This window comes from Asparagus officinalis, chromosome 8, assembly GCF_001876935.1.
Source record: "Asparagus officinalis chromosome 8, Aspof.V1, whole genome shotgun sequence".
In the NCBI taxonomy this organism is placed as follows: domain Eukaryota; kingdom Viridiplantae; phylum Streptophyta; class Magnoliopsida; order Asparagales; family Asparagaceae; genus Asparagus; species Asparagus officinalis.
Window position 1 is genome coordinate 22,327,456 of NC_033801.1, and position 22,282 is coordinate 22,349,737.

General features: G+C 35.0%; 2 protein-coding genes across 2 annotated transcripts in view; one reads left to right on the top strand and one right to left on the bottom strand.

The window, feature by feature from the left end:
- LOC109820363 (NADH dehydrogenase [ubiquinone] iron-sulfur protein 4, mitochondrial-like) lies at window positions 527-21,899 on the top strand. Its single transcript, XM_020386490.1, has 5 exons — window positions 527-791; window positions 10,538-10,626; window positions 12,360-12,489; window positions 14,238-14,267; window positions 21,671-21,899. The coding sequence occupies exons 1-5, from the start codon at window positions 615-617 to the stop codon at window positions 21,728-21,730; spliced, it is 486 nt and encodes a 161-aa protein (XP_020242079.1). The 5' UTR covers window positions 527-614; the 3' UTR covers window positions 21,731-21,899.
- Window positions 21,804-22,282, bottom strand: part of LOC109820362 — a 1,304-nt gene continuing 825 nt past the window's right edge. The window contains 2 exon segments of the mRNA XM_020386489.1: window positions 21,804-22,223; window positions 22,225-22,282. The exon segment at window positions 22,225-22,282 is cut by the window's right edge and continues 825 nt beyond it. Of these exon segments, the coding sequence (XP_020242078.1) occupies window positions 21,996-22,223; window positions 22,225-22,282 (286 nt within the window). The 3' untranslated portion in view covers window positions 21,804-21,995.

Consider the following 22,282-nt stretch of genomic DNA (forward strand, 5'->3'; position numbering starts at 1 on the left):
TTATTACTTAATCATGGTGTTCTACCTTGATTGCAAATATATGTTTGTGTGAAAAAGATTGGATCTTTAGGAGATTTTATGGGAGTAGAAGAAAGCATCCTCGCTATTTTGTAGGTTTAATCTTATGAAACTGTTTTCTTTTCACCGTTTTTAAATTGTATTTAATAATTTCTAACAAATTTTTATTTTTAAAAAAACTACAGTAATATTTTTATATATGCTACGGTATCCCGTTTCTGTCTAAATGTTATATTTTTAAATACTACAGTAATTTTTTTCAAAAATGCTACAATACCCATTCCTGCAGTAATATTTTTAAAAATACTATAAAAATTTACTATAACATTTACTATAACAGGAATATTGATTCTCAGGTCCTTCTTTAATTATAGAGGAATAGATAAACAGAGGACCAATCAAAATAATTAGAGAGACGAATATGTTGATTGACAAAAATCCTATTTTTGACTGGCGAGCGAATCGCATTTGCCCCGGTTCACATGGTTTTTGGATCAGGCAATCGGGTCATATCCCCGATCCAAAACCCAACCAGTTAGCTACGAAAACACCTAAAATTCCCCAGAGAGCAATCCTTCGGTATCTCGAGGGCATCAATGGCTGCCTCCTCTCTTCGAACTCGGAGCTTCTCCATTGCTCGCCTCGTCGCACCGAGCTCGGCTCAAATCTCTCATCAGACGACCAGATCTCTCTCCTCGGACGCGCTCGTCGAGATCAAGCCCGGCGAGATCGGGATCGTTTCCGGGATCCCTGAGGAGCATCTCAAACGCAGGGTACAGTGATCCTCTCTCTAATCAATCTATTTGATTCATTTTTTTCTGAATTATCCAGTTCTGATCTGTTACGTTTTTCTTAATTATGAATCTTAGTCGCTTAAAAAAATTGGTGACATTTGAGCTGTTGAGTTGTTTTTTCTCTTATAATCCATTATTTTGTAAAAGCTAGGGCGAGAGAAGTATATAATATTCGTAGCCAAAATTTTCATTTTGTAGTTGCTTACCATTTATTTGGGAACTTGTACAAGAGAATTTGGAGGTTGTATGGATTCAAAGGGAAGACTTTACAGAGTTGCGACTGAGAATTGATAATTTGAGTTCAATTTCGAGGTTCAACCTTAACATCTACTTATTTTGATTTGGACCCATACTACCTATATCAGTTTAGTTTCAAGCAACTGTGTGCAGATTATTTGGGGGGTAAACTCAAGCTATCTCCTTAGTAATGACTCACTCAGAATTGGTTGCTCGGCCAAATGTAGGGGTGTGTTTGGTTTGGAGGTGTTGGAATTGTAAATGCCTTTACAGCAACATGTTGTTCCAACTACATGTGTTGGAGATGCATTTTACTGTTTGGTTAAAATGTAGTTGCAACTACTCTTGTTACAAAACCCATGTTAAGCACATATTTTCAGGATTTGGATCCTCTCCAATTAGGTGGTAATTGGAGAGTCTCCAATTTCTCTAACCATTACCATATATTCTAAATTCAAGGAACAAGATTAGGCTACGAGATGAAACCACTATGATCTTGAAAACCAATATTTTTTGAAAGCCACCATTCTTTGAAAACCACTATCACAATGGAGAAGTCCTACGAGGCATAATCTCGTCCATTGAATTAGAATGTACGGTAATGATTGGATAAATTGGAAACTCTCCAATTACCACCTAATTGGAGAGGATCTAAATCCATACTTTCAACAACTACATTGCTAGTTGTTTGGTTGAATGTTTGTGTTGCAACAACAATGTGGATCCTCTTACCGTGGTAAATTTACCTCCTCTAATTTGTAACAAAACTATAATAAAAACATAATACATTAATTATTTTACACTAAGAACTACCAAATGCAATAGAGAAAACATGGTCATAACTATCACTTAGCTTAAATTCTTAGAACAACCATAACAACAGTGCAGTGAATTATTCGAAAACCTAAAAAATTAATATTCCTTAGAAAAACAATTTTCTGGGCTTGAAAGCACCAGTTGTTAAATAATAATGAAAAGCAAAATAGCTTCCATAAATACTAGTCTATAATGCTAAACCAAATAAAATACTGTTCTAGAACTTGAGCTCATATTGAGATCGATTTTCCATTATTCCACTGCATGCAAAGACTGGAGAAGCTCCTATAATGATCTACAGATTAATTACATTTATTAATAAAGATAATCAGATCAAAAGGAGAATAATATATTATAATTAAAACAAGCACCAACTATGTGATTATCTATATAGTTAAAGAATTGAATTCACTCATCCAATTGTTGCCGCCGTCATCTCCTTCATCAACGCACTTGTCGATGTTCCCTTCTTGACATCCTTTTATGCCACATGCATCTCCATGAGTTGTACTTCTGCCATTGTGATCTCCATGATGTCCATGTGTACCCCTGAAGCCGCTATTCATAAAGCCATCCATTGCACCAAATAATCCACCGGTGAAACTTGTATTTTCCATGAAAAACTCATGCATCCACCGATAACGCATCTGAATAGTAAGACTCAAGAATCCACAAGCCTTATACTTATAGCCGGCTTGCAAAAAATGTTAATATGCTGTTGGCTTCAAACCAGTACCATGATAATAACATAATTACATAATAGGGTTTATCTGTGAAACCCAATATGACATCTTTAGTCAATCGCCGTAGCAACATTATCCACTGCAGTAGTCATCTTGTCCATGCATTGATAAGGATCTCGTTCATTTCGCTTCCTTTTCTCTTTTCCTTTTTGGGAAACATGTTGACTCTAGGATTCTGTTGCGGCACTTTTAGATGGATTATGAGAATTTCTCTAAAATATCTACACCATCTTCGAAAATAGGCTCAACATTAATAAGTAAAAATCATGTAGAATTTTTATCGAGTGCCTTTCCCAAAGTTGTGAAGTGTCTTTCATCCAAGCTTCTGTTGGATGATCTCCTCCAACAATCAAGCACAACTCCTCGTATTGCTGTATTGGCTTATTTAGATAAATCTCATGGGCTTTGTGTACTAGTAAATTTAAAGTTAACGTCAATAAAGAGCATTAAAATGTATGAAAATATACTTAAAAATAGAATTTAGGTTAATTGGTTACCGCAACATAACCTTGAAATTCTTTTTGACTAACAACGAATGTATCCTACAAGTAAGGGTTCGAAGGTGACTTCGTATATTACCTTCAGTTATGTTATACTTGGGATATTTCTTATTAAGCTCTCGAAGAATTACCAGTCTTCCAGTTATTTCTCACTTGGTCAGCCGAGAATTTGATAAAGAATTTGCTAACATGTGGAGCCGACTTGAATGTCTTGTGCTTTCCTTCATGAGTGCTTCCGTCTACAACTTTTATATCATTTGGTTGCATATTCTCTGATGTTGGCATGTTATTTATATCCATCTGACATTAGTTAAAATATTTTCACAAAGAATAGATAATTAATTTCCATCTGATATTTATCTTTTTATATCCATCTAATATTTAATATGCAATAATGAATGTACACAGGAAGATGAATGAACTGATTACCTCAATAAATAACTCAATATAAAAAGATAAAGATATAACATTTTCATCAATTGTTCAAATTAAATATAGAGTTATACAAATGGTAATTGCGCTCAATAACCAAAAAGTACCAACAAAACTATAAAACATTCATTGACTCGTTGATTATTGATCCACAAGTCATTTGCCATCCGCTCTCTATGAGAAATCCACTCTGCATTGATGCCTTTCTCATTTACCCAATGACGAGGGCCTCACAGCTTATGCTTCTGTAGGACCTAACTCATCCCCAACTTGGTTAATAATATAATTGTGACATATGCGACACACAAGAACAATGTCTACTTGTGATGGAATGGGAGATAAGGGTCATACTTGATTATTTTAAATCATCCCTTAAGAGAACCAAAGGCTCTTTCAATTGTAATACTAAGCGACGAATGCCTGTGATTAAAGGGCTCTTTGACATTATTAGGTGCACGATCGCTATATACTCTCAAGTGGTATCGAGCATCTTGATAAGGAGCAATAAAACCTGGTTTGATGGAATATCCAACATTTACAAGATAATATTTTCCTACAATATGACATGTCAAGAAAAAGCTAACTACCTATTATTTTTAGTTTATGTCTAAGATAGAAATAAGTAAGTTACATGTTGCAACTCTTCCTTCTCGAACGCACTACTCAACACCCATGAATCATGTGCAAAACCTTCCCAACCAGCTAATATATAAGTGAACTTCAAATAAAAATCTACACAAGGTAAAACATTTTGGGTAGTGATAGGTTTTCTCCCACAAACAGTAGCATGTATATACAGGAACAGTAGCATGTATATGAGTGCCATCAAGTGCTCCAATACAATCCTAAAATAAAATATAAATTATAATCTTATAACATTTTTTTCTATTGCTTATTTTAAAATAATCATTATTGTTAAACATGACGTTATCTTGAAATATGGCTTGAATCTATGGCTCGTTAATATCTTTGGGTGCGGGATATTCTTGGGGAATTGATGATCTCATCACGTAGCTCTGCAATTGCATGCAAGACATGATTAAAGTATCTACTAACAGTATTCCCAGATCATTTAAAATTGTGCCTAACTACTCTGTTTCTCACATTGTGGCCTAGTGTATGTAGGAACATTGCTAATTGTTCGTCAGCGGTAACATGAAAAGTATCCCACAATAGACCTCTCCTCTTTAATGTTTTATATAGTTTTTTAAAGGGGGCTCTATTCATTCTGCACATATGTCTGCAATTAGTGTCAAGAACATATTATGTTTTCTAGATATTTCTTTTTAGTCAAATGTCTTGTAGGGTCCTTTTCTTTTTAAAGCCATCATTTTAAACCATATAATGGACATAAATGCACTCATCATTATTGTCATAGCTGCAACTTCCCTCTTCTTAGAGTCTTGATTTGGAGGAATAAATGTAGTTTAGCTGGAAATAGATGATAAATGCATATACATCAATAATCAATAAGAAGATAAATATATGATATAGTTAGATATCAAACATACTTGCATCCACATAGAAACAAAAGTGCGCAATATGTAAAACACTAAGAAGTGACAATAATCTACATAAAAGGAAAACTACAATTTCACTATTTAGGATAAAATTTGAAATACAAGGCTACACGCAACAAAAAAATTCTAATTATCGTGCACGATTCGGACGGGGAAGAGTTTAATCCAGAATTTATCAATCTCTTTTAATATTTTTCACAAGTTTAGGTTCACATATTACTCAAAGTTGTTGACTTTTTTCCTTTGCTTTCGACTGCCTACAGTTGCTTGCTTTGCTATTTCTTCATGCTAAAGATGGTTCCTTAAGCCTAGAAAAGGGATTTATATTATTTTTTGTTTTATCCAAAAGGAGACTAATTCCTATAGTTTTAAGTAATCACGAGTCCAAATAATTCTAGCTTCAATCAAGAAAATATCAAATGCAAAAGAAGTAACAAGTAACAACAATATTTTATTTCAATTCACTACGCATGAGATATAACATTGTTATATTTAACAATGCAGGAGACCTAAAACTAAAATATATATATTTCTTACTTTTTCCTCTTGACCGATCATTCTCGGCAATGTTATATCAGTAACTGATATCAACAATGTTCTAAGAAAAGGTTCTATAACATTACCATTTTCTTGACTGATCGATCTCGGCAATGCTATTTTTTATTTTCATGTTCATTGGCTGATAATTCTTAGATAGTAAAAATTAGATCAGAAAAATAAAATTTAGGGAAAATACTGGAGATAGAATGTCTTTCTCTATTTCAGAAGCACAAAGAAGAGGAGAAAAGAGCATAACAACTTTTGTTGTTACAATGCAGCTCAAATCGGGTGCTGTTGTAACTACCATATTTTGTTGTTGCAACAACTCTTAGAAGTTGTAGCATCATCAATCCAAACACGTGGAGTTAGAATGTTAGAACCATAGAAATCAAGAACTCGGGACGCTATAGCGAACCACCACCCGGTTTAATCGTCCTAGATTCTCATGAAACACGACCCGATTCACCAACTCCAATGACCCAATTTAAAATGCAAACCAGTTACAATTCAAAAAAATTACTCTTTTTAAAAAAACAACAAAAAATGCGAGAAATTAAGCAAATAAAGTATGCATGCCTTATTGCAACTTGATTCTAAAGGTGCATTTACCATTACTGATATGTACTAAGCGTATTTCTTAAACTTGACTCTTGCAATACCTTTAATTCCTACATTTAAGAACCGAACCTAAAGTGTACCATATACTCTATCGTACCGTATCAGCTACCCCCTTCGTACACGATTTCTAATGAGTGGTGTACCACGTTGCCATACGCGTCCCTGAACCAGAAAGAACCATGATCTATGCAACTATGGTTTTACATAGAGGTCCAACACCTTTAAACCAAACACACCCTAAGATGCAAACACAAGATATTTAGAACAAATATATGATTTCTGACTCTCTCCTTTTCTATTAGGGGCTGCTTGGCTCATAGATTTGCATTTTGGATTTATGACAATGTCATAAATTTAAGAATTCACATTTTTTTCAAAATTTTACCTTTTTGTTTGGCTGTTAAGGATAAGAAAAGTGATTATCCTAAAACTTTTTTGTTTGGTTCAATTCAAATGCAAAATGTTACATTATGATTTGTGGCCCCCACAAATGATTGGGTTGACTTTCTTATTAAAAAAATAACTACTAAATACTAACTAATCTAACTTAGTATTTTTCTTTAAGCTCTGTTGAATCATAAAACTAGAAGAAGAATACTCTCAAACTTTTTAGCAACAAAATTCTATGAAGCACACTGTTGAAAAAATATAAAATTTTGTCATCTAGTTAACCATCTTTACAACCAAATTGCTAAAAAAAATTTTAACTGAAAATAAATGATTAGCAAATCCAACTACAATCTACATTTTTAGACAATATTGCGGATAAACTCATCTTTTCCATATATGTGTGTGCGTGCGCATGCGTGTAGGTGTAAAGTTTTCCTAAGGTGACACCTTAGATTTAATCTAAGGAAGCACCTTCAAAACCACATTATACGCAATCAATTTACTTGACCTACTCCATTCATTTCGATCTAGATGTCTCAAAATATCTATAAAATAAAAATCATGATGTTTCAATGCTTCTAACCCATCATGATTTTTATTTTATAGATATTTTGAGACATTTAGGTCATAATGAAAGGAGTGAGTTAAGTAAATTGATTGCGTATAATGTGGTTTTGAAGGCGCTTTCTTAGATTGAACTTAAGGTGTCACCTCAGGAACACTTTTCCCTATATGTATGTGTAATGATCTCATGTATATTAGTTTCAATGTGTGTGTGTGTGTGAGAGAGAGAGAGAAAGGGGGGGGGGAGAGAGAGATGAGTATGTTTGGTACTAAGCACAAACTTGATGCTTGATAGTGAGGTGGATACATCTCAACCCCACATCTATAATTGTAAAGTATAAGCAGAAAACATGTTACATGGGGATGTATTTTCTATCTAATTAATCTCACTCATATCTATGGTTGAGATTCATCCACCTCGCTCTCACGCACCAAGCATACTCATATCCTTCATACATATAGGTACATATATACATATATTGATTTGATAGGTCCTCATTATGAATTGAAATAATATATATTTTCAAATACAAAATTATGCGATGAAGAATCTTAGGAAAAATTGCCATCTATTAGTTTAATAGGTTAGCAATTAGCATTACATGAGTTTTGTGGCTCAACACAACCACTGGAAAGTGAGTTCTCAACTTCTCATTATTCATTATAGAAGACAAATGTCGTTTTGTAATTTGCACTTGTTGGTCTTAAGTAGTTCTGCATGTGAAAACCGCACTGTTATAAATAGCGGTAAATAACCTCGTAATAGCGGCGCTAATAGCATTAGCGGTCTCTTCCCGCTACGCTATCGCCCAACAACGGTGACATATTGCGGAATATGTGCTTTCCGTTCCCAAAAGCGGCCAATAGTGTGCAATAACGGCAAATAATGGGCAATTGCATACGAAATCCGCTTTTTGACTGCTATTTAAAAGTGATTTGATGTTTATTTTTTTAAAATTAAACTCGACCCTTGACCATTGCATTCCACCGTCTCCTGTGATTTTCGGCATACTCCCGCCACCTCTCATAGCTTCTGGCACCTATCTCAGTTCTTCCTCTCACCTCCTTTACCGTGAGCTCCTCTTAGAACAGTCCTCTTACCGCTCAGCTCTTTTTCTCAAAGACGACGATTCTTTAACTCCTCTAGTCATCTTCGGTATTACGTGTTGGTTACATGTCTATTTCATGTTTAGGATCTCTTTAAATCATTAAATATGTACTTTTAGGTTTTTTTAGATTTTTCTTTAATCTTTCTTTTTTTAGTATTTATACATATCTAAATTAGTCCGCTATTTGACTTTGCGTTTTTTACCGCTATTTTGTCGTAATACTCAGTGTTATCGAGGCGCATGGCGCAATGCGGGGCACAAAGGCCCCTTACGCGCACCATGCGCGCACCTCACTGAATTGAGGCGCACAACTCAAACTAATATTTTCCAACGTAAGACAAAAAAGCATATAAGCAACATGTTTATAAATTGTCACATAAAAAAACTAAGAAATATAATTTCACCTACTAAATATAAGCAACATGTTTATAAATTGTCACATAAAAAAACTAAGAAATATAATTTCACCTACTAAATCACGAAAGAGTCTTAATTAGCATAAATTGTCACATAAAAAAACTAAGAAATATAATTTCACCTACTAAATCACGAAAGAGTCTTAATTAGTATGCATAACATAGAGAAGTTCATAAGTTTTTACAAATTACAATGCAAGATATCTCCAACATAAGCAAAAGCCTATGAAACAAAACAAGCAAGTAACAAATAAGAAATATGTATTTTTATTTAAAATTGATATATGTACTTTTAAGTAACAATTAAATGATTAACAAACATGACTATTCATAATTTTCTAGATAGCATTCTTAATTGCTATTTACTAGTTAACATGAAAAGATGGAGAATGGAGATAATAATTACATCTTTACATGTTCATAATTTTCTAGTTAGCATGCTAATTAGAGAAGAAAGTTATAGTTAAAAAACAAGTATACTAAATTACTAATTAATATTTCTTTTTTATAGGTTAAACATGAAAAGATGGAGAATGGATTAGCAACTAGTAAGAAAGAGTCTATTACATAATGTAAATATGTAATATGTAAATTATTTTTAAAAAATAAAAGAAAGAGCCTATTACATGATGCAAGTGTCAAGCGTACATGAGGCGCGAGCGAGGCGCGCACCTCGTGTGCGTGCAGCGCCCCGCCTCTGGTGCGGGGCGCAATTGCCCCAACTCGCAGCGCCCCGCGCCAGGGGCGCGCGCCTCAATAACAATACTTAGCGATGCCTCACCGTTACGCGACGCTATCCGCTATCGATAACCTTGGAAAACTGACATTTCTTAGCTTATTGAACCTAACTGTTCATCAATTTTGTTGCACCATCAACCCAATGAAATAAAATAATGAAATACTCCCTCGTTTTAAGTCGAGGCTATAACCTTATGGTTGCTCAACACATGTTCTTATACTTTATTCTATCTTTATGAATATAATTATATACATATAATAACATACTTTCACTTATTGTAGATTTGTACTTATCAATATGTTGCTAATTGGATTTGCAAAATGAATCATTATATTTAAGGAGGAAATAGTAAAACTTCTTCATTTATACTCTAGCATGTTCAAATGGTTTATGTGGATCTGCATTATGTATGTCCTGGCCTTTCTCTCTAATTCTTATGCTAGGCAGTCCTGAAAATCATACAAGAAGTATGCGATATTGATGGAATATCCTTTTTCTTTTGAAGGATGGTGGTGAATTATGTAAGCGTAAAGCACTATTCTATTTCAATAACATTATTTATTTCTCAGAATAATTATGTTTCTCTTTTCTAATATATTAGTACCTGATAAGTTGGGAACACTTCCATTTACCCATTTATTTACTGTATATAGAATAAATAAAGCCCGATAATGATACCCTATTCTATTTATCTTTGATATTTTCAAGCAGCACAAAGGGGCTAATAACTGAAAGCTGAAAAATCCTGCATATTATTATATCAATAACTCTTTCAAATGAAAATGGGGAGAGTATTAAATATGTATGAAAATTTTCTTGGTATGACAGTAAAATAAAACAATTGCTGGACTTTATTGTGATTATGAGAATTATATCTAGATTCCTCTTGCATGGTTCTCTATTAGTAGTGTTGTTTTTAAAGGTGGATTTCTTCTATTGGGCAGTTAGCTAGTTATATAATGTCTATGATAGGTGAGCTTTTGCTATCAAGTATCAACTGTGCTTCCCGTCTCTTCGAATGTTCTTGTTTTGGACACCCTTCACGTTTTATTTGTTCTTTTCCTGACTGCATCACTAACCTCATGACATATCATTTGTTAGGTCATTATCTATTCTCCAGCTCGAACATCATCTCAGCAGGGATCCGGAAAAGTTGGAAAATGGAAGATCAATTTTATGTCGATCCAAAAGTATGCCAACTGTTCCATTTTCTAGATAGTTATTATTTTGAACTTCAAGGATTGATGTAGGTTTGTTATCTTTAAGGTTCCTAAAGTATAGCATATTGTATCACATGTTTAAGGGAGGATGCTACTTTTGTTTTAGGCCTGTTTTAAAGTTTGCAGTGTTTTAAATGTTGAGCATTGCTTCCAAAATCTTTGGTTATTTTGAACCTTGTTTCTGCTAGACACTCTTGTATGTCTTCATAATCTGTAAGATAATTTTATCAATAGTAATTCATTATTTTTTTCACATATCTTTTCCGAAACTGTGGATTTATTTCTAATGAAAAATTCAAGAAAAGAATTGGGAACTTTACTTATGTCATGTATGTTAATTATTGATTTGTGTTGGGGTTACTGGTTAACACGTAATCATCTTGGAGTCACACTTCATGTAGGGTGATACTGATCAGTGATTACGTGAATGACAGATTTCTTTTAATAAATGATATAATGACCACTTTGGTTTATGGAATATCTATATTGGTGGAGAAAGTATGCATACTGATGCTATCTCTTAAATGAACTTGATAGCAGACCACTAGTTAAAGTGCCCCCTATTCGTCAGATCCCTTATATATAAAGTATAGTCTTAGAGAATGGGGTGCAATGTGTGAGCACGTTAGAAAGTATGAGAATATGCTTAACCTAATTATGAGAAATTAGGAAAGCCTTCAGCTGCATGTCTTTTGATTGTATTCTTTTGGAATCTTTTATCTCTGTGGTTGTCCAAACATATGCCCGCACAAACCAAGTATGCATATGCATGAAGATATCCGAAAATTTATTTACTTCCAGTTTAGATCATTGCATTTTAGTCAAGTTGTTCAGTGCAGACATTTGGAGATTGGTGTGCTAGGTTGAGGGCTCATTACAGAGTTTCTTAACTAAACTACGGATATTTCCTTTGTTTTATCTGTTATCCTAATCTTTTTAGTTTCATTGTAGGCCTGGTTCTTTTAACTTGTTAGGATCATGGTACTTCATCACGGTGTGTTACCTTTGAGTTCATCTATTTTTTTGGCAGTGTCATCCACCTTTGACCAGAATATTAATTGCATTGCCATAGCAATTAGTTTTCAGCCTAGTACATTCTTTCTTGATTTTATTGAAAACATTGCATCCTGTTGCATTGTTAGGCTATATAGTATACACATGATGGTTATGGCAATTCAAGTGACGGCTTAAGCGATATTTCTGCCAGAGCTATATCTAACTATCAGGTCACTTCAGTAATTAATTAAAATTGGGAGAGTGGAATGTGGTGTGCATTGTCAAGTAGTTGAATGTCAAAATGATATTTCTCCACTGATACCATGGAGAGTGAAGCTAATCTAAGTAGGGAGCCAAATTTTAATCCTCCCCCTCACCCTCCCCCCATTTTCCTATGATTGCTTATTTGACATCTCCATCCGGGACTGTAGGCTTGTTATTTATCTATGTGGCAGATGCTAAGAAACAACTAATGATATTCTCTCATTATTATTTTCCACAAATTTTTGATGTGTTTCTGCAACGATCCTTCTTGTCACGTATGCTCCCATATGTGCACCAATACAAACACAAACATGCACACATTTACATGTGCACACTTATACATACAGCTGGCAGGGATGTGCTAGTGAGTTTTGTATGAATAATGTTGCTAATGAGTTTGATGTGGATAATGCTTTTGCCTTGTGCATATTTCTTTTATGTAGATGGGAAAATCCATTGATGGGATGGACCTCCACAGGAGATCCATATGCTAATGTTGGTGATGCTGGACTTGCTTTTGACAGTAAGGAAGCTGCAAAAGCATTTGCTGAGAAGCATGGTTGGGATTATATGGTATGAATACTTGATCTCTCTTTTACTAAATTTAGATAAGCATAAATATTTTGAAAGAGAAAATTTATAATGTCAACAACATATTAAAGATGGGAACCGGTGTTAACTATGTACCGCTACACTTTTCTACATAAATTTTCTGGAATAATTTGTTGATACTTTTGACCACTTGCTTTTCATAACTCCTTGATGAGTATTAGTTGATACATCCATGCTTTATAGATCTGTAAAAGGTAGATAAACATGAAACAGAACTTTCATCTTTTGTTCTTCAATTTCCCTTAGTTCCATTACAAGTCAAAACAACCATCATCATCGAACCTGAACTGGTTAAAACTTTGAGCATTAATTTTGGAATATAAAAAAGTAGAAAATAGATAGTGGTCAAGTATACTTTTAAAATTTTCTCTCTTTTCTTCAGCCACAGGGATACAAGGATCTTATTTCCTTTATTTTAATTTTTTGATTTATCTTTTTAATTCTAAGTAAACAACGATCTTCATTTGGTTCTACTATACATATATAGCTTTAAATAGAAGCCTTAGTTTTATTTTTACATGCTATCACGTGTTTTCCTTTATAATTCAACCCTCTTGTGGCCTTGCAAAACACGAATCCATTTGTACATACTGCACGATCTAGCATTATGACCGTGTGTTCTTTTTTGTACTTTGGCGTTAGCTCATTCTTTGTTTCAGACCAGGATTTTGGATCCATGTATCTCCAAGATACATCCACTCTTCAGTCTGCAATTATCATCATATTTTAGACATATGGATCCCATCTTTGTAAATTTAACATATTGTGGGTTAATTACATAACTTTATATGGTTCTTGTAGCTTTTATTACCTGTAACTAGATTTTCAGATCCATGTATCTCCAAGATACATCCACAATTATCATCATATTTTAGACAGATGAATCCCATCTATGTAAATGAATTAAATAACTTGTAGCGTTTATAATCTGTAACTAGATTTTAAGAATTTGTTTTGGAACAGGTTTTTGGATCCATGTATCCCCAAGATACATCCACTCTTCAGTCTGCAATTGTCATATCATATTTTAGACATATGGATCCTATCTATGTAAATTTAACATTTTGTGGGTTGATTAAATATCTTTCAAATAACTTTCTATGGTTATTCTAGCATTTATAACCTGTAACAGGATTTTTATGAATGAGTTTCCCTGTTAGTCAAACTTTAACATTTCATGTGGCATCACAACCATTTTTCTCTATAAAAAGTTACAGGCATCAGTGTGTCCCATATTTAATGCTGCAATACTTGTAATAAAACAGTTATGACCAGGAAATTATTGAAAGTGGGATGATACTCTTATGAGATTTATGTTATAAGGCTAATATTGATGATACGTCTCTTCTACTCTTAATGCGGATAAAGAATGAACTAAGTAACAGAGCATAAATGTTTCATCAAGTTGGATTCTTGGACCTTCTTCAAATAAGTAGTCACCTATTAACTCTTATCATCTAATCTTAATTCAACAGCATTAATGTTTATACAATGAAGCACCTTTCCAAGAGCAATGCATATACTTTACCTTCATGCAGATATTACCATTTCTTTAATAGCACTTCCTCTCATTTGATGAACTTATATATTAGTGTTTGCCATTGTTTTTTCAGCATAATAAAATAATATTGAATCTTTGTCATAGCTATCTTTAACCCACTACATGAGTTGGCACATGTTTTGACGTTTGTATGATGTCTTTTTCACAGGTCAAGAAGCGCCACACTCCTGTTTTGAAGGTATGCTCTTTACAACAGTCTGTATGTTATATTTTTTTTATTATCAATGATGCTTCCTCAATGTTAGGTTATGTTTGGCAAATCCAAAATAAGACAAGGCGAGACTGGTTTTGCCTTAACCAAACCAAAGTCGGTCCATGCACAGTTGGTTCCAAAGAAACAAGTAAGGGTCAAAATTTGAACTGAAAAACTGGTTCAAATCTTAGCCAATATTTGCCAAACTAAAAACTTATTTTTGGACCAAACTTGTATCCACTAAATCTGATTCTTTGGAGTTGCCAAACACATCCTTATATTTGAGAACAAAATATAAATGTGTGTTGCTACTAAGTGACATCTCTATTTTCTTACTCTAGTTAAATCTAGTTAAACTGTTACTCTCAGTCTCATGATTTTCTTACTTACCCATTCAAAAAAATTCTGTTTATAGATATGCTAGTCGTTATCCATATGCAAAATTATTCTTATTATATCATTGGTCCTATATTTTGTTTGGAACTTCGTTAGGACTTACTTGATGGTGATGTGCAGAGGTAGGACCAGGTAAGTTTCAGCGGATACAAAGTACATAGACCATTAAAGATCAGTTAGCTCAAACCACCTCTAATGGTAACCCCCAGTCTCCCACATTGCTTATTCATTTTGTTAAAATAATCCCAATTAACCCCCTTGATCCCAATTAACCCCCCTTGATCCCAATTATAATGGGTATTCTATGGATTGTCATTCGGGACCTTTTAACAATCAATTAATCAATTTTGAAAGTGGAAACTTGTAGCTGGAAATTGTTGAAATCATCCAAGAGTATTGACCAGTGCTCATTTGAATTCCCTCTATATCTAGGAGTACAAAGATAACACATTCCCAAATTCATGAATCCAACCACATTATTCTTCACATGGCTTGTGTCAAGAATTCCAAATGAGAATCCAGGTACCCAATGAAGTGATATCTCGGATATAGGACGATCAAATATCAAATGACCATGATCTCAAACTAATATGCTGTGGGTTTTCTGGACAAACATATCAACTTGTAAAGCCCAGTCGGGGGATCAAATCATATACTTGGCAATGTTTTAAATGTCGGATGCCGGGTTCATGTCGGACGGCTGAAATCCATGTCGGATAGCGGAATCAGTGATATATCGAGGGACATGGACTAAATATCGGATTGCCATATTGGGTGGTGCACATATGTATAATATCATGTTCTAAATGTGATCTAAGCATTCCTAAATTCAATATAAACATACTTTATAAATTCGCGACGCCGACGATGGGTGGATTCCGACGTCGCAAGGAGGCAGTGCCGGTGATGGGATGTCACAGGGAGGCAATACCGGAGCTCTTCTTCTTCTTCGTCTGCTCGGGGTCCTTCGGATGAGTTACCGACCACCATTTTCCCTTTATCCCGACGACGTGATACCCTGCCACCCTCAGATTCGGTTAGGGTTCGGATTTCGGGGCGCAACGGGAGATGGACGACAGGGGGCCGAGATGGAGGTGGGGGAAGGCGTCGTCGTTCACGAAAGGAGTGATCGGTTTTCAAGTCCGCTGTAGCCCTAATTTTTCTCTTTTTTTCTATCGGGTTCATAATAAACCTTTAAACATGAGAACAAGTCAAACGGGTTTGGGTTTTTATCACTAAACCCAAACTCGATAACAAAAAATGGATCTAAAAAGGGCCATATCGGCCAATTTTTTAAAGCTAAAAAATCGGCCGATATGTCTGATATGGTCCCGATATTTTTAATTTGGCCTTGAAAACTGACATACGAGTTGAAAACGCCTATGTCGTGTCGCTCAAGTCCTCAAACCGACATGTCGGCCGACATTTAAAACCTTGACTTGGGTCTGAACACTACAGATGGTAAGAGCCAAAACCATTGTTCGACGATTTTCAGCCTGAAGTTTTGACTCCTTTCCTCAAAATTAATTGTTAAATGGTCACAAGTAATAATCTTATCGAATATCCATTATAATTTGGATAAGAGGGTTCCATTAGGATTATTTTTGACTCGAAATGATTAACTAATGAGGGAGTTACCATTAGAGGTGGTTTGAGCTGTCAAAATCAAAATTTACGAAAAAAGAAAAGGTTTACTTAATCCAGTTAAACAACAAATCATGAATTCAAAAGCATTTTTAGGACAAATACATCAAACAAAACCAACTCATCCATTCATACATACACATTAACTGAAGCTAAATGCATCATGTTTATTACTCATCCAAACCATTCAACAAAATGAGATTTGAAAATCAAGAGAGGGGGATCAACATTTACATCAATAAAGAAATGTTGGTTTGAGCTGTCAAAATCAACAATTTCAAAGGGGTTTACTCAAATCCAATTAGACAACAAATCCATGAATCTAAAAACATTTTTAGGACAAATAAATCAATCAAAACCAATCCATCCATTCAAACATACGCATATTGACTGAAGATAAATGTATCACATTTATTACTCATTCAAACCATGCAACAAGATGAGATTTGTGAATCAAGAGGGGGATCAAGGAGCAAGGATGTTTGACTTAATTTGGTGGAGATCCATTGATGAAGGTGGTGTCTTTGTTTTTGAGATTCCTCTGACGCTACATTTAGATTTGAACAATCAAACAGAGGGTAGGAGGAGGTAGAGAGATAAATTGCGTAGGATTTGGGGAAAGAATAAATATTAGGAAACTTAGCTTACTTGCGTGGTATTTGGCATTCTAAGGACTTCATCTTCTAGATTTTCTCATATTTTGGTCACGGCTGCCCCTTCTTTCTCTTTTCCCTCTTTCTTCTCTTTTACATTTTCTTTCTATTTTCTCTTTCTTTTCTTTCTATTTTCCTCTCATTTCTCTGCTCCTTTAATTCTTGAGACTTAGGGTTTATGGATGAGATTTTGGCGTAAGAATCCCTTTGATAGACTCATTTTAGCCAGCCCTTCATAAATTACCAAAATGTGTTTTTCATGCAAAATAAAACTTCTTCCAAAAAATTATTAAAAATGCCTATAATTCATAAAAAATTGATGCAATCAATGTTCTAAGCCCCGTCTGGGCCTAATTCCAACTCTAGCTAGGGTACTGGTCTTTATACTCTGTCTAGTCTGAATCTGTGCACATACACGCTATATAAACGCTATATAAATATTCATGTCAGAAGTCCTGAGGCCTTGCATGAAAGCTAATATAAATTTGTAGCTTTGGGTAAATGAATATCGTTCTAGTGAAGAACTCACCAAGAGCTTTTAAAGATAAAAGGTATCGTAACTTCATAACATTTGTGTAAATTTAGCGCATGTTGGTGAGGAACTCACCAGTAGAGCATGGGATCAAATGCCGGTACTGGTAGTGAAGGTAATGAAATAACATTGATAGTTACATGAAGTAGAGTAAAACTTTTTAGTTGTTCAAGATTATTTTGATCACTATTTTAAAAAGCCTCCGCCTAGTTCGTCTAGGCGTACGCATAGACCTAGGCTGTACTTAGGCCGCCTAATTAGCACATAGCACCTAAGCCACCTAGATTTTAGGAGTGTTTAGGGGAGTTGTATGCTTACATAGACTGCACCATTTAGGCATTGATCGTTATTTTCTGTATTGCAGCCTCCATGTCCTCCAACCTCCTTCAAACTCATTTAACCTCCAAATATGAACATCTCCACTATCTCCTCCGACCTTCAGCAGAACCACCACTTAAATAAATAAATAAATCCGTCTAAACGTCAGTTCGACACCTAAGTTTTCGATAACATTGACATTTACTATCAATTATTGTATTTAAAAAATAAAAAAAATCCATAGACTCTAGGTGTCGGGTCCAACGCCTAGGCCTCTTAGCACTTTCTATAACATTGTTAGTTATTATTTTAGCTATTTAATATTTAAGTATACATGGTTTATTGTGGATCTAAGATTGCTATCTTTTTTTGTAAATTTATATGAACTTAATACATTTTTTATTAATTATAATAATTAAATAATTTTAAAAATAGGCGTATGCCTAGACGCCGCCTAGGCGTACGCCTAAATGTCTAGGCGCTGGCTCAAACGCCTAGTCCGTCTAGCGCCTTCTGTAACATTGGTTTTGATATTGAATTAAACTAATAGGAGCAGACGAAGCCTATGAGTTTCTTTTACCCAAAAAAGAGAATTTCATGTTATATATATAATGCTACTAGAGTGAAATAGTGGGAGAAAGGTTGGAATATGTTGTTAAATGATTCAACATGAAGTTTATTGATTATTTGATGACAGACAAGTAGGGGTGCCAAACGGTTCGGATATATCCGAACTGATCCGCATCCGTAACTGAACGGATGCAGATATGGTCAGCTAATTTTGAAACTGAGCGGATACGGTAATGGATACGGATCTCATTTCGGATTTTTTCACCCGTAACCGCTAACCCAAACATGTAAGCCTGTAACCCTAGCATCCCTCCATCCCATTCCATTCCGCCTCCAGCCCCCACTCAATTTTCCAGCCTCCTTCCACTCAAATTCGTCAGATCCTCGTCTTTGTCGTCTTCGTCGTTCGCCTTTCGTCATCTTCTCTGTCGGATCTGGCCGTCGGATCTGACCTTCTCTTGTCCAAGCGTCGTCTTTGTCGTCAGATCCTCGCCTTGTCTCGTCCAAGCATCGTTTTCGTCGAATCTGGCCGTAGGATCCAACCGTTGTCTTCGTCGTTCGCCATTCGCCTGCGTTCGCCTCAATATTACTTCACAGGAAAAGACGGTTCATTTACCAATTACCATATTATTTACCATATGATTTGGACTCGGAAGCCGACAATAAGGTATGACTCAATATCAAAATTTTCATAATTAAACGTCCAATAAAGAAAGTTACTTTAACTTGACATTAATCCTTATTTCGCTTATTAATTTGTAAGAGGGTGATACATGCAAAGGATTAGATCAGTTTATTATGTTTTGTTTGTACATCTGAGGCCATGGATCCTAATATTAAGCAACTTGATAACTTTAAAAATATAAAAGTCCAATACAAAGTGGTTGTTTTCAAATGAACTACGAAAAAAACGTATTTGAAAACAACCACTTTGTTTTCAAATGAACTACGAAAAAAACGTACTGAAACTAATATTTCCTTGGATTAATTATTGTTGTATATACATGTTTGCTATTTCTCCAAACTTATATTGGTAGAATCTAGACAGAAGTGTTACAGGTTTTCATATTCAGAGAAACTTAATTAGATAGAAGAATGACTGGCTATTGTACATTGTCATATCGTATTTTCAATTTCAAGTTGATAACTAGTTATGAAAACTTAGATAACTCTTCCTTTCAAGTGAACACGATATCTATGAGAAAAGGCATTGATCGCAATGATGATGAGCTGAGTGTTTTCTCTGTATAGGAGCTTTTGCGAAACAACAAGAACTCTATGCTTCTATAAAGAATGTTTGAGCATGTCTCTGCAGTTAATAATAGCTTTATGTCCAATTACAAGTCAGTGTTATCATAAACATTTTCCCTACATTTATTGAACATTGCCCTTCATATGCAAACTACACCTCAGCGTACCAGTAACGCAATATGCTGTTATACATTTGTTTATCCACGTGTAAAATATCATTTACAACCACATACATTTACCTATTTGGTTGTAATTTATGCATAGGTGTACTAATTTATATCCATTTGTCGAATATCCGTTTATATCTGTGATCATATCTGATCCGATTCTCAAATATCCGAACCGTATCCGTTACCGATAAGTGCGGATATGGTTAAGGTTTTTTGTTACCGAAGATTATCCGTATCCGTTTATAAAAAGCAGATATGGATATGGTAAGTGTCATATCCGAACCGTATCCGCTCCGATAACACCCCTACAGGTAAGACGTTTTGATTAAACTGTGAATATGGTCGCGTAAGTTTTTCTAGGAATAACAATGCAGAATATTGATACGGATGAAAATTTTGAAGCTTAAATAAATTGATGTTTTGCTTGTTCCAGAGGCATTCCTTGCAATAATTTATTGGGTTAAGTTTTTAAGGTGCTCTCTTCTTCTTTTTTTATTCTAGCTCGTATACCTATTGCTCCAAGGTGGCATCAGTGCAATTTGTCACTGTTGAAACACCCCAATGAATATTCATTAAGATTCATGTTACATAGATCAATTAAGTTTTAAGTCAGCTGTTATTTATCTAAAATCATTCTCCTTTAGCCTGACATTGGAAAGGCAGAGGCAAGATAGACATTGAGCACATATTGACAGAATTTATTCTCTGTCATATAAATTGATAAATTGATTTGTAGTTCCATAGTTCTTGTGTGGATAATATTACCTTCTATGGCGAATATTGTCCAAAAGTACGGAGTTTTTCAGGCTCATATTAATGAATGTATTATTGGCATAACATTCAATATGGAGAAATCTTTAGTACCTTTATTTCAGTGTGGACTCGTCTATCTTTGCAGTTTAGCACATTCCTTCTTGTTTTTGTGTCCTCATGTAACAACATCTACTACAAGGAGTATAGATTTTACCAAAACATCCACATTCAATAGTATAATCTATACTATCCCACGAGTGAAGAGTTAGTCTGAAAGTTTCAACTGTTTTGTTCGCGGTGCAAACCACGCCCTCCTAGAGGGATTGTCATGTTAGGGTTTGCATTTCGTGTTAGCGTGCTTACTGCATACGTGCATCCTAATATGTTTACAACATGCCTGTTCTAAACGTTGTTCTATACGGCTCACGTTTGGGAGGAAACATTTGCCGCTGGGCACATTTTTCTGTGTTTCCCGGAATTACGTTTATGCCATTTGTGAGGTTGTGGATGGGATAGTTGCAGTTTGAGGGAACAAAATCTACCTTAGAATCTTGCTTTTTATGGGAAGCTGATGAAGGGTTCTTTTTGCTAGTTCAAGATCTCGTATTTCCAACTCTAATTTCAAAATCTGAAATATCTGTTTCATGCATGACAGTTGATCCTTGAACAATTTGAGACTGTTTCAAGCGGAATGAAATCGAGTGACTCGGTCATTGGAAGCTCTTAATTATTAATCTAATTTGTCAATCAAATACAGTAAAGGTCTTAGTATTGAATCTGTTGACCCTAGAGTCCAGTCTCCTAAGCTATTCGACGGTGGCATCCAGTATTCCCCCATGTTTCAATGCATTTTTGCTTGTGATAGATCCTCGAAAGATTGAGTTTTTGCTGCTTCAAAATTTTCACTAAAGTTTAACAACTGTGTATTAGCGGATGATATCTTTATTAGAGTTAAATGTCCTACTTCAATTAACTCTCTCAAGTTCTATGTGGAAGTTTTCCTTATATTTCTTTCTCATTCGGTAATTGTAAACTGCTTGGATATAAATTTGTAATTAAGCATTCAGCTAATCACCCAGTTTAAATTTTGTGATCATGCAGGTGAAAGCATATGCAGACAATTTCAAGTGGAAGGCCCCCCCAAAAGCTGAGCAAGCTTAGGCCTTTCCCTCCAAAAGCATTCGCCAATCTTCAAGTTCCCATGTTGTTTCAATAACCATCTGTGTCTTTTCAATTTGCTCATCTAAAACCTAATGCATGCATGTCCAAATCACAGATCAAGCTGGACTTATTCAATAAAATATAATTGAACACATTACTATTCTCTTTAGATTTACTCTAGTGACATTATCTTCTCCGGCTAGCTGGTTCTAGTTATTATTTACATATAAGTACAACACAGGAGAAAAAGTAAGAAGAGAGGGGCTTAAGCTTTGCAGTTGGTTTCAAAAGCCCCGGCGGTGTGGATCCGCCAAGTGAACAAGTAGTCCTCAGAATCACAGTAGAGTCTGATCACATCACACGGGGCATCGACAAAGCTCTTCTTCCCATTGCATGCCCATTCGATCTTCACCCTGCAAGAAAAGCCATCAGCTGCCACCGGAATCTCCGAAGACTCGGATAGCTCAAGCATCACCTCTCCATTGATCCTCCTCGACGAAGCCCCTGCCCTGGTCGTCTTCAACCCAAGCCCTCCGCTCGTTGACACCATGG

Bases quoted from the DNA above. Each gene is read 5' to 3' on its own strand.
- LOC109820363 (XM_020386490.1), top strand. From the start codon at position 615: ATGGCTGCCTCCTCTCTTCGAACTCGGAGCTTCTCCATTGCTCGCCTC. The intron at 10,627-12,359 runs GTATGCCAACTG...TCTTTTATGTAG, and splicing joins AATTTTATGTCGATCCAAAA to ATGGGAAAATCCATTGATGG. The intron at 14,268-21,670 runs GTATGCTCTTTA...GTGATCATGCAG, and splicing joins GCCACACTCCTGTTTTGAAG to GTGAAAGCATATGCAGACAA.